Below are 14,296 nucleotides of genomic sequence, written 5' to 3'. Positions count from 1 at the left end.
GATCACAATGGAATAAAAGTAATAATGAACCCTAACAGGAACTCTCATTCCTACTCAAAGTCATGGAAGCTAAACAACCTTCTTCTGAATAACAATTTTGTAAAGGAAGAAATTAAGTCAGAAATCAAAACATTCTTTGAATTAAATGAAAAAGGTGACACAACTTATCAAAATCTATGGGATGCAGCTAAAGCAGTCCTGAGAGGAAAATTCATTTCCATAAATGCCTATTTCAAAAAGACAGACAACTTACAAATAGACAACTTAATGAATAGACTCAAAGAGCTGGAGAAAGAAGAACAGACTGACCCCAAACCCAGCAGAAGGCGAGAAGTTACTAAGATCAAATCAGAATTAAATGAAAAAGACAACAAAAATACTATAAGGGAAATTAATAAAACAAAAAGTTGGTTCTTTGAAAAGATAAATAAAATAGACACACCACTGGCTAGACTAACCAAGAGCAGAAAAGAAAAATCTTTAATAACTTCCATCAGGAACATGAAAGGAGAAATCACAACCGAAGCCACAGAGATACATGACATTATCTATGAATACTACAAAAATCTTTATGCACACAAATTGGAAAATGAGAAGGAAATGGACAAATTTTTAGAAACACACAGCCTTCCCAAGCTCAATCAGGAAGAAATAGAATTCCTGAATAGACCAATATCAAGAACTGAAATTGAAACAGCAATAAAAAACCTTCCCAAAAAGAAAAGCCCTGGTCCAGATGGGTTCACACCTGAATTTTACCATACATACAAAGATGAACTGGTGCCCATCCTACATAAACTATTCTTCAACATTGAGAAGGATGGAATTCTCCCCAACACATTCTACCAAGCCAATATAACATTGATACCAAAACCAGGAAAGGATGCAACAAAAAAAGAAAACTACAGACCAATTTCTCTCATGAACGTAGATGCAAAAATTCTCAATAAAATCCTAGCAAATCGTATCCAAGTGCTGATTAAAAAAATAATTCATCACGACCAAGTAGGCTTCATCCCAGAGATGCAGGGGTGGTTCAACATACGAAAACCTATAAATGTAATTAACCACGTAAATAGAAGCAAAAATAAAGACCATATGATCCTCTCAATAGATGCAGAAAAAGCATTTGACAAAATTCAACAGCCTTTTATGATAAAAACACTTAACAACATAGGCATAAATGGGACCTACCGAAAAATAATACAAGCCATATATGACAAACCCACAGCCAACATCATACTGAATGGGGAAAAATTGAAAGCATTCTCACTCAGAACTGGAACCAGACAAGGCTGCCCACTGTCCCCATTACTTTTCAACATAGTATTGGAAGTCCTTGCAAGAGCTATCAGACAAGAGAGCAGAATCAAAGGTGTCCAAATAGGGACAGAAGAGATCAAACTCTCACTCTTTGCTGATGACATGATGTTGTATCTGGAAAACCCCAAGGACTCAACCAAGAGACTCCTGGAATTAATTAACGAATTCAGTAATGTCTCAGGTTACAAAGTCGATACACACAAATCAGAGGCATTCATATATGCCAATACCATTCAATCGGAGAACCAAATTAAGGACTCAATACCTTTCAAAATAGCAACAAAGAAAATAAAATATCTAGGAATATATTTAACTAAAGAGGTAAAGGACCTCTATAAAGAGAACTATGAAACGCTAAGGAAGGAAATTGCAGAACACGTAAATAAGTGGAAATCCATACCATGCTCATGGATTGGAAGAATTAACATCGTTAAAATGTCTATACTACCCAAAGTAATCTATAGATTCAATGCAATTCCTATTAAATTACCAACATCATTTTTCACAGATTTAGAAAAAATAATTATACACTTTGTATGGAAACAGAGAAGACCCCGTATAGCAAAAGCAATCTTAAGCAATAAAAACAAAATGGGAGGTATTGATTTGCCAGACTTCAAACTATACTACAAAGCTGTGGTTCTTAAAACCGCTTGGTATTGGCACAAGGGCAGGGACACAGACCAGTGGAACAGAACAGAAAACCCAAATATAAAACCATCCTCATATAACCATCTAATCTTTGACAAAATAGACAAAAACATACTCTGGGGACAAGAGTCCCTATTCAATAAATGGTGCTGGGAAAACTGGATAGCCACATGTAGAAGACTGAAACAGGACCCACAGATTTCACCTCTCACAAAAATCAAATCACGGTGGATAACAGATTTAAACCTTAAATGGGAAATGATTAGAATTCTAGAAGAAAATGTAGGAAAGACTCTTACAGACATTGGTCTAGGCAAAGAATTTATGAAGAAAACCCCTAAGGCAATCGCAGCAACAACAAAAATAAACGAATGGGACCTGATTAAATTAAAAAGCTTCTGCACAGCCAAAGAAACAGTCACGAAAATAAACAGACAGCCTACAGAATGGGAAAAAATTTTCGCATACTATACATCAGATAAAAGACTGATAACAAGAATCTATTTAGAACTCAGGAAAATCAGCAAGAAAAAAATCAAACAATCCTATCAAAAAATGGGCAAAGGACATGAATAGAAATTTTTCAAAAGAAGACATAAGAATGGCCAAAAAACGTATCAAAAAATGCTCAACATCCCTAATCATCAGGGAAATGCAAATCAAAACCACAATGAGATACCACTTAACTCTGGTGAGAATGGCCTTTATCAAAAAAATCCCAAAACAACATATGTTGGCGTGGATGCGGAGAGACAGGAACACTCATACACTGCTGGTGGGAATGCAAACTAGTGCAACCCCTACGGAAAGCAATATGGAGATACCTTAAACAGATTCAAGTAGACCTACCATTTGATCCAGCAATCCCATTATTGGGCATCTACCCAGAAGAACAAAAGTCATTCTTTAACAAAGACACCTGTACCCGAATGTTTATAGCAGCACGATTCACAATTGCAAAGATGTGGAAACAACCCAAGTGCCCATCAATCCACGAATGGATTAGTAAACTGTGGTATATGTATACCATGGAGTACTACTCAGCTATAAGAAATAACGATGATACGACATCTCTTTGGTTCTCCTGGGGAGAGCTGGAACCCATTATACTAAGTGAAGTATCCAAAGAATGGAAAAACAAGCATCATATGTACTCACCAGAAAACTGGTTTCCCTGATCATCACCTAAATGTACATCAGGGAAGGATACCAATTGGATATCAGACTGGGATGGGGGGGGAGGGGATGGGTGTATGCCTACATGACGAGTGCGTTGCACACCCTCTGGGGAATGGTCATGCTTGAAGGTGCAGACCCAGGGAGGTGGGGGGGGGAGGGGATGGAGGTATGACTACATGGTGAGTGCCAGGCGCACTGTCTGGAGAATGAGAACGGACGCTCTTGGGTCTCTGACTCGGGGGGATGGGCGGGACATGGACAATGTATATGACCTAAACTTATGTACCCCCATGATGAGCTGAAATAAAAAAAAATAAAAAAAAATAAAAATAAAAAAAAGCTCTCTCTGTCTTGACATTGTTAATAATTTTTGAACAAAAAGCCCTGCGTTTTAATTCTGCACTGGGCCCCACAAATTATGTAGCCAGTTCTGGCTAAAAAGAATCTCAATGTATTGGGAATAGAAGCTCTCTCATGTCATCCAGGACCAAAGTGTTTATTGCACTCAATTTCTATATTTCATGAGCTCAACAAGAGAAGAGCTCCAAGGGCCACTGGAGTCGGAATTGTCAGTCACTGGGGGAATCTATATACACTGTGACCAGAGATTTCAGACCAAAAACACATAAGCTTCTACTCAATAAATGAGATTTCCAAATACAGTGAGACCTGGTTAACAACTTTGGTTAGTGAAGTGAAAGTGATGCCAACAGATGGTTAATGTGGAACACATGCCTTGGATTCAGCTGTTACTTGAGAAAGTCCTGGTCTTTACTAGAATATGGGGACAAAGGTAGGCACAACTAACTTTACTGAAGAGTCTGGTTAGCCATATTAGAAATATTTTTGGGATTTATAAAAAGTCCTTCAATAGTTTTCTACTAAGCAAAATGAAGAACTCAATCCCTGTGGGAAACTGCGTTCATGTAAAAAATGTTTCCCCAACTGGTGCATCCAGGATTGCAGTTTTCACCATAAGTAAGCAATTTGATGGTGGGGGAAAAATCTGTGATGCTATAGCTTAAAAGCACATCCTATGCCAGCAGAAGTTGAAAGTCTGCTGGCATCTGTAAGTTACCATTTAAAAGAAATGAGGATGATGACGATAATAACAATTATCATCATTATTTTGCATCAAAAGCAAATGATCTTAGAAGAGTTGGTTTATTACCCATCCTAATTAATGAACCTATGTGAATTTAAAAATTAATATCTAGGTGACATTTAAATTTTAGGCTGACAATTTTTCCCCATGAGTGCAAATTTGTTTAAAACATGAAAATTGTCCACTTTCTTGAGAAAGTTATGCTTCTGAGATAAAAATTAAGTAGTAACATAGTTTCAGAAATTCTTATGAGTGATAAATGGAAAGCATTCAGGTGTAATGGTATATTCTATAAGAAGATAAATTTTGGTGTCAGAGTTCGGTTCCAATCTCTGCTTTTCTACTTATTGTGTGATCCTGGGCAATTTACTTGATCTTTCTAAGCCTCTGGTTTCTGGATTCGAAACAGGTATAGGCTGATGTGAGGATCACATTAGATAATGGATGTAAATGTTCAGCACAGTGATGAGGACATGAGAAACATTCTGGAAATGGAGCTATTAGCATTGATAGGATTTTTTTCTCCAGGACGTTAATCTCTTAAATAGTTACCTTATTGACAGGAATGATGTTTTTGACGTTGAAGTAGAAGCCAAAATAAACCATGTTGAAAACTCCATGACGTCCCAAAGTTGCCGTAAATCCTTTGTTGAGGCCCTGGAGCCCCAGGCCTTCCTTCTTAATGATGTGTCTTGCATAACCCATAGTGGATGGTTGCTGAAGAAGAGAGAAGCAAAGCCAGAAAAATCATCTTTGGGACCATGGAACAGAGTAAATTCCATAGTAGCTTCCCTCCGAGCCAGAATTATTAGGGACTTTTTCCCCAAACATGAATAATCATGCTTAGATCTGTGCTTTTTAAAATTAGAAAACCCAAAAAGTAAACAAACTTACATGCATAACAACAGGCTTTACAGGAAAGATAGCTGGCAAAGAAAAAACATATTTGGTGCTTTGGTGGAAGTAGTGAAACTGACATTATGTACTATCACCGCTTTCAACATGTAAATAATTATGTCCAGTTCTGGCCTTATCCACACTGATGGAGAGTATTAACCACATAGATAAATTGGTAATCCATAACTGCACATAATCCAGAAGGAATTTATATTTGGCTCCTATATCCAGCATATTTACCTTTCTAATTATGTTTTCCTAAAGCTAATGTTACAGATAGTCTTGATTCCATTACCTCAATGGCTTAAATTGGTGCTAGGTTAGAAATTGCCCATAGATAAATAGCTGTTGATTGTCCACATCCTCAAGGAGGTGGGCAGTCAGTGTGTGTAGCACTGCTGTGATAAATTATAAATAAACGGTGTTGGGAGTACTGGGTTACCTTGAATTTCCAGTCCTCTGATTACCCAAGGCTGAAATACCCTAACTGCTGGAATCTAGTCTGTTGCTACCTTTGGAACTTGCTTAAGAGTTCACTGCAATTTGCTCTGAGGTTTAAATTCATTACAATACAATTAAAGTTCATATGGGTTCTTTAAAAAGTATGAGTGATTGTGTCCTTTTTTGGAGGTCCCATAATAAAGATATCTTTCCCTCTCATATTTTGACTGAATACTCTCATATTTTGACTGAATAGTAAATAGGGGAAAGTATTCAGTGGTTTTTTTCCCCCCCACCCATGAGACAAGCACTGACATACATTTGTTTGATATTTCACTGAAGCAGGTTGCTGGAGTGGTCATGGCAGTCTGATGCACTTCCAGACTCAAAGTATTTTCTTCTCATGTGCAATTAAGGCTACGTGCACAGAGCAGTACTCCATGGTATACATAGCAGAATAGAATAGAACAAATCCAATAAAGGCTTTTCATCCAACTTGTCTTTATAATAGCTACATAATTAACATGACACATTCAAATGAGCTTGTTTATATAGTAAATCCTATAGTTTTTGCTGATAAATGTTTTAAAAACTCTAGCCATAATGCTACCCCCAACTTCATCTATTCATTTAAGAGGATTAACTATGATAAATTACTTTAAGCTTAAGGAAACATTTCTTTGTAACATGAAAAAACCATGTGAGAATGTATCTTGAAATAATAAGACATATCATATAGGAACACCAAAAAATTTTCCAAAGGTACAAGTTCACTCCCTGTTCTACAATATGAGACATTTTTGTTTGTGTTTTGGGACATTGACTATCAATCCAAATTATTTATTTTCGTTTTTAAAAGCGACAGGACAAATTGAGGAGAAGCTCATTTCTGTTGGAAAGACCCTAAAAGTGCTGCGTAAACTGTCTAAATACCGCTCTCCTGCTCTGAGGGAGGCAGCCTAGGGGCAGGGGAACGAGAGGAAGCAGCTTTCCTGGGGATGGGAGGAACAGGGCAGGGGTGAGGCCACCTGGGCCCGGACTGACCCACACAGGCGCTCCTGCCTCCAGCCTAAGCCTTTTCTCCATCCTCACTCAGCTGAGGCCCTGAGACTGGAAGGGATGAGGAGGTCAGGGGCTATCTAGGTTCTAGAGCAACAGAGAAATCAGTGGCTTTAAACAAAAGTGCAAATTACAATGGCTTTCCCTTAATAAAATGGGTCTAAAGATGTTTCTATTATTTAAAAATCTTAGTTTGCTAAATCATCAGAATTAGGACAGCTAAGCTTAGTATTAATTTGGAAACAACATCTTTCTTATCATCTTGAGAAGAGAAGACTTCTACTAGATCTTTGTAAGAGTTTACAAATATTCAAATGGCATTTACTGATCATCTAATTTCTGATTTTCACTGGCTTGGGTGCTGGGTGGGTACGAGAAATTGTAACACATGGATTTTAAATTCAAGTGTTTTGTTGAGTTTGAACTCTAGTTATCAATTTACATCAGAGGGGAGCATAGTAATCGGAAATAGGAGCTTGGAGCCAGACAGCTCCAGGTTTGAGTCTCAGCAGTAAGGCTGCCTAATTTTGGCAAGTACTTATCCTCTCTGATTTATTCTCATTTTACTGATTTGTAAACAAGGATAGTAATAGATTTTTCCTCATAGGACTGTTGTGATGTTAAGACAGTCAGCGAAATCAGTCCATTGTAAGCATTCGCTACATATTTAGCTGTTAGTAATGGCAATTATGCTGACAGTCATAAAAATAGTTATAATAAAAAAAAATAGGTATTTTCTTTGTTAGTTGAAGGCGGTGGCAATCAAAACGTGTAGGCTGCCTTGAGGGAGAGGAGGACATATTTAATCAGCTTCCTCCTTCTCATTCGTTATGGCTGTCCTTTCCTTTTCCCAGAGTCCTGGACTCTTGAGATGAAGTCCACCAGAAATTCATCCAGAATGCAAGATAACAGATCTGCTTCCTCTGAGGCCCAACCAAATCCAAGCCCTGGTCTGGAGATCTCATTCTAGGGATAGTGCCTCACTCCAGGAGCTTTCCTCTCTGGAGCAGTAGACCCTGTAAATTGGCCTCCTCCTAACCCCTACAAGTTAGCATCCTGGCTAAGAGCTGTCCATTTGGCAAGTCTCTGGGCTGTAGAAGCAAGGCAACACAGCAGCAAAGGTTGGGAATGGCCTAGAGCACACTTTCATACACATTAGCAGGTATCTGGAACACAGTAAGTGTTCATCACTGTTAGCCATTATCATAGATGCTCAGTACTTGACATATAGCTTGTTATTTAATCCTCTGAACAAGTATGTGAGAGACGTATTATCATTACCCCCATTTAACAGATGAGGAAACTAAGGCTTAGAAGTTCAGTTACTTGCCCAAGTTCACAGAGTAAATGGTAGCACCACAGCCCAAACTGTGACCCTTGGACTCCAAGTCTGCTTTTGTGTGCTGTGTGGTTCTGCCATCCTAATGCATCTGATTGCTTATCTCAACAACCCTGTGAGCTGGGCAGCAGGTTTAGTCTCACTTTTCAGGTGAGGATACCAAAGATTGTTATGTACGGTTCCTAAAGTAAAATGTTGCTGATAAAAGGCTAAACAAGAATTGTGCATCTAATCCAGTATTGTTTTTTCCACACTCACTTTTGTTATGCGCAGGTGAGAAGATTTTCAGAGTTTGATAATCCAACTGATATAGGTAACAGATAACAAGTTGGGGCCTTGGGATAAAGAAAAACCAGAACTCAAATGCCTATAAAAATTAGAAGTATGATGGTGAGTTTTTTGCTTCATTCAAAGGCATTGTACCACACACATGTAAGCAAATATTTAATTAGAAAGGCAAAATGTGACTTCCACTAGGATGCTTAAGTAGGAAAATATAGAATCATTTTGACTAGATCTCTGTAAACACAAGGAATTTTACTAAACTTATTTGATTACTGGGCTTCCATTTCAAAACACCGTGGTGTCATCAGAGAAATGATTCCAACACTATCCAACCCGGCTGGTCACCCACTAGTTCAGTTTCCTTCTAATATTTAGTTTCACTCCAATTTTCATATTAAGTTACCAATTGTGGGCCAAATTGCATTCTAACTTTCCTAGATGTGCCTTTCATTGACTGCACCTGAGCTGCGAGCGTGGAGGAATAAGTGCTTTGGGATGAAACTTATAAAATATTTTTTGTTTTTATTTTTATAGAAACAGATATGCTGATAATTTTTATATCTACCCATAAAAATATTCCACAGTGGTTATGGGATATGAAATAAAATTTCTGTTTAAAAATTTACTATGAAGTTTAACTAAAAGAGAAGATCCTAAGTGAAATAGGCTAAACACAGAAAGAAAAATATTGCATTATCTCACTTATATGTGAAATCTAAAAAACAAAAAGTCAAATAAATAGAGATAAAGAATAAAACACTGGTTAGCAGGGGCAGAGAGAGGAGGGTAGGGGGAGAAAATGGGGAGATTTAGGTCAAAGGATACAAAGTAGCAGATATGCAGGATGAACAAGTCTAGAGAGCTAATGTCCAACATAAGGACAATAATTAATGAAATCGTATTGAATTATATTAAGGATTTTTGTTAAGTAGATTTTAGCTGCTCTTGTCACAGACACAAAAAGTATGATGTGAGATGATAAATATGTTAATCTGTTTCACCGTAGTAACTATTTATTACCTATATGTATCCCACAACGTCATGCTGTAAATCTCAAATATGCACAATATAACTTACTGAAAATAAAAATGAAAAAGTGAAATGAGAGAAAGAGAAAAAAGAGAGAGAGAGAAAGAAGGATTCTTTGCCTAAACAGTGTTCCCAGGCACCACTCCAGGGCACTGAATCCTCACTGAGAGTCCAGTACTACCAGCAAATCACTGAGATGATGTACGGCAGCCTGAGTTATTTTTTCTGGAGTTCTTCCATCCAACTACTGACCATAGCTGTCTCTAAGATCACAGACAGAGGTTTTAGGCAGCAGGCAATTGTTCCCTGGGTAAATAGCAGTAGGTACAGGCAGGGGTGTGTCCGTGGATTTCCTCCATCTCTAAGGCCAAAGAAGAGCTGTAGGCACATCACGTCAAAGACAGCACGCTCCACACACATTCCTTTACTTGCTTCTTATGGCAAGGTGGATTTGTTGTTTGAGAGCCAAAGGAATAAAGGTGTTGCATTGCATTTCGTCACATGGCTGGAAGCAAACTGGATGAGACCTTTACACAATGGAGGGAGTGTCTGATTCTGGGCCTTCAGAAAAATACTGCTTTGTTAAAAAAGAGGAGACCCAGTTGCTACATTCAGGTAGGAAAATACTCCTGCTCTTTATGAGATAAAAGATCACCCATACTTTTCACTACTCAAATCAGGTCTTGAAGTATTTTCATACATTTGGAAAACTAAAAATAAAAGAAAAACCTTCCTTTCATGTGAGAACAAAATGTAAGTGGAAGGAGAGGAATCAGGCGTAAAAGTCCACATTTACACAGTTCTTTTGGCTTAGATATCTCATCAATTTGTCATTTCAGTTTGTTTTAATAGGGCATGATTATGGACAAAAAAAGACCCAAAATATAATTATAGTCTAGAGTTTACATTAGATAAACAGATCTATTTTTAAACAATCTGTGAGTGGAGAATAATTTGCTGTCAAAAAACTCGCCCAGATGCTGAGCCACAGCTATGCCAATACCAAGTTGCTGACCAGTGATCACCTCTAGAGGAGCGCAGGGCCCTCCAGGTGAGGAGACGCTGACACTGCATCTTGCCCCTGCACTGTTGGCGGAGCAGGAAGGAAGGAAGGTGACGGTGCTGTGGCCACAGGGGTTACTGATCGGAGAAGACCCGCAACAAGGAAGAGGCTTTGCTTTTTCATGGTTTAACAAACACTTCTTTTGCTTTTCCCTTGAGCATCTTAATTATCCAGGTTTCTTTTCTTTTTTTTTTTATTCGAATAGATTTAGGGGTACAAGTGGTTTTAGTTACATGGATGAATTGTATAGTGATGTCTGGGTTCTTAGTGTACTTGTCACTTGAATAGCGAATAGCGTACACTGCAGCCAATAGGTAGTTTTTCTTCCCTCATCCCCTCCAATCCGTCTCCCTTCGGAGTCTCCTCCAACGTCCATCGTGTATCCAGAGCTCTTTATCCCAATGAAAGCAGTGTGGTTGACTAGAAAGAGACCTCTTTGCTAATGCTTGGGTTTTTAGAGCTAACGTCATTGGGCTTTATTTTCTCTACTTACAACAGGGAGATAAAGCTGCCAACCTTATGGAGAGAATGGGAGGATCTGAAATATCAAGTGAGTGTGAGCAACAGGAAAATGGAAGAGTTAACAGTGGGATGGGGTTAAGGGAGATGTTGGCAAAAATCATCAATTAATTTTTCTTTCTCTAGCTCTGTATTACTTGATTTGTGAAAAAAACATGCATGACTTTAGCAATTTATAAAATCATGTAAAAATTTTCAAAAAATAAAATAAAGGGAAAAAACATGTAAGGCAACTTACAGAGTGTCTGGTATACAGTAGATGCTCTATAAATGGTAGCTATTATTACTACTTCAAAATCCCAATTCTGAAAGCAAAAATGTAGGGTTCCTGGCACAGCTGAATGGAAGACAAAATTTATTTTCTGTAAATAACAATAGAGAGGTAACTTGGCTGCTGCCTTAGGTACTGCCTGCAGGGATGGATTAATATACATAATTTTCTTCTCTGCCCACAAGACTCATAGGCTGGAAAGGAATAATTTGTGTACTGAACAGTTGCCAGGCAGTGTTTCACACAGTAATGCAGGCAAAACTTGAACTTAACTCATTATAGCATCATGTGTGTTGACATGCCCTTGAAGCTGGCTTCTTACACTATCTGCAAATAGAGCCACATGCTCACTCTCTATATAACTCAACTTCTTCTCTCTCACTTTCTTGAGAGAGATGATCATGAAATTAAGCCCTTTAATTCACTTTATGTTGACCCTACATAAAATAATTAAACTTAGTTAAACATTTGTTGATTATCTATCAAGAGAATAATCACTAAGCTTTGTGATATCATATATTATCTAATTGGTCTCTATTAAATTATTAAGATTTCAAGATAAAGTATGTAAAACTATATTTAGTGGTGTTATCCAAAACCAGAACCAAACTCTGAACTAATTTTTAAAAAATACCTATATTTAAAGATGTTACCATCTATTGCATATTTGCTATCTGTTCATTGATCCTTAAATTAAATAGGTAGAAGACTAATTATTCCTTTCTTGAGCTGAACATCTTTAAAGACTACATAGAAGTAAAACAGGCTTTTGCAATTTCCTAAAGGTTTAGTTTCATATTTGGGGGTGACAATGATTATGTTCATATGTAACATAGACAAAAAAATGACAGAGTAGAAGGAAAACCTGTGCCCCAGCCACACATCAGAAGCAAATCCTATAGACCTCAAGGGAAGGAAAACATAACCCTTTAGCCAAATAAGAACTTTGAAGTAGATTTCAAAGTGGAGAGAAAAACTGGGAAACAATTCATACAAGATTTTGCTCCTGGGGAGAAATTCACATTTTCCAGGCTAGCAAAGAGCATGCCAGCCAAACACCACTTGGCTTAGCACAACTGATAGGGGTGTTCTAGTTTTTATAAATATACAGACAAAAAAATGAATGCACCCAGTTAGAGGGGAGAAAGGTCCTATAAGGACAACAAGCTATAAAGTCAAACTTTTGGCAAGACTGAATACACAAACCATCTCCAGTAGAGAAATCCTTGGGCAAGCTTAGTCCTAAGACAAAGAGACTGACAAACCAGAACAACTCTTTACCTAGGTTCAGTTTGAAGGATGGGGGGAAATTTGGTTCTATCCCAATTTTATCTGTACATGTTTTTACACCCACTGAACCAAACCAGAGCATGACAAAGCTGTGATTACTTTGCTCCCCACAGAAGGTCAACCATATTTAAATTAGAGACCGGTTTTCTTTATTCACTGTGAATTTTAAGATGCTGGCCAAGATTCTGGTATTGAAATTGGAGGAAATGTGGCAGGGATTATAGCCTTTGAATGATATGGTGGTAATTTAAAAAGTGTAGGTGAGACAAGCACACCTATTAAAATATTTTATATTTTAAAATAAGTTGGAAGGATGTGAGGGCCCTATCAGGAACCAAATTAACCACAATTTCCTTTAAATTTTTAGAATAGTTTATGGCTAAACTGAATGGGAAGGCATATTTTGTGGGAACATACCTCTGACTGGCTAGAGAACCAGCGTAGACCACAGAGGGGACCCTGGGCAGCTGGAGCCAGCACAGTACCTGCTGTTTCTGGGAAATTCCAAGGGGAATTGCACTTGGAGCCCCAGGACTGCAGTTCCCATCAGTAAGCTGCCACGAGCATAACAGAAGAAGCTTCTGCTCTTTGCCAGCACTGCACTAGGATCCCAGCTCGAGGGGTCCTTCCCTGGACACCATGCTTCAGAGATCCCATTCTAGCCCTCTGCCAGCCATGCTCTCCCCACATGGCCAAGGGGACACCCACCTATACGCCACCCCTCCTAGAGCTCTAGACCATATTCTCGCATCTAGGACTGCAGCAGTTCTTTTGTTCCACCTTTATTACTTTCCCATTGCCTGGAAGACTTTAAGTATAATATTAAGTGTCATATTGGCTACTGTTATCCTCGGCTGTCTCCCACTGCCGACCCCCTCTCAGTTGCAGGAGCTTCTTAGGAAATTTCATGTTTAAAAGACCACATTGACTCACCACCTCAGGCTGGAGAAATAGGAAAATCCAAAATACCCTGCATAGGATTCTATGGTGGTTCATGTCCTGAACAATAGACATGCTGCCTAAGAAACCTATCCAAGTGGCAGGAAAAGAGTTCTCTACCTGAAAAATAAGCCTCTATGTGGACACTGCTTTGCTTTTCTTAAAAGTATTGTAAAGCCAGAGGTCATTCTACATGTAGCCCATCTGTTCAGCATTCTGCCACAACTGGTAGCTGTAATTGACTGAAAAGGCTGAAAATGAGCTTAGTTTACAACCTCCCATGTAAAGTGACTACGAAGGCTTGATCAAGAACCCATGTTAACTTTATACAATTATTGCAGAGGAAGAATATCTCGATTGAGGCAAAATTCTTCCCAAAGTAACCTCAAATGTTTTTCATTTCATCTCTACCTTTTGCTGCTAGGTACTAGTTATTTACAGCAAACAGATATCCAGCTACTATGGACCTGCATCTGAGTTTAAAGACCTTGTCAACAGGCACTATGAGCATGCTACCAGTCCTTGGGACTTGACAAAGAATGCTGGCTGAATGGATGTCACTGGGAATTGAGGATGATGACTGCAGGCACGTTGAGGGAGAAGACTGACCATTGCTCAGTAAGTTGTGTTTGTTCCCATAACTGGAGTCAGCTGTGACTGCTCAATATTAATTGGGGCAATATCTCAAAATAAATCTGTCTCCATTTAAACTTAAAGATTTATACGATCAACTTGCATCTAGAAATAGTTATCACTGGTTGAGTGCCTACCATTTGCCAGGCTCTGTGTCGAGACCTTTGCATATATTATCACATTCAAGTTCTCATAAAAAGCATGTTGTAATAATAACTACTAACATTTATTAAACTATCACTGCATGCCAGATTGTACTGACAGCTTTATATG

General features: G+C 38.3%; 1 protein-coding gene across 2 annotated transcripts in view; it reads right to left on the bottom strand.

The window, feature by feature from the left end:
• The window catches only part of SLC25A21 (solute carrier family 25 member 21), a 464,300-nt gene that overhangs the window by 24,550 nt on the left and 425,454 nt on the right, over positions 1 to 14,296 (bottom strand). For both annotated transcript variants that reach the window (XM_045568367.1, XM_045568373.1), the window contains one exon: positions 4,811 to 4,975. In XM_045568367.1, coding sequence (XP_045424323.1) covers positions 4,811 to 4,975 — 165 coding nt within the window. The remainder of the gene's footprint in view (positions 1 to 4,810; positions 4,976 to 14,296) is intronic.

The sequence above is a fragment of the Lemur catta genome, chromosome 1, assembly GCF_020740605.2.
Source record: "Lemur catta isolate mLemCat1 chromosome 1, mLemCat1.pri, whole genome shotgun sequence".
Taxonomy (NCBI): domain Eukaryota; kingdom Metazoa; phylum Chordata; class Mammalia; order Primates; family Lemuridae; genus Lemur; species Lemur catta.
This window is presented reverse-complemented; position numbering and strand designations above follow the sequence as displayed.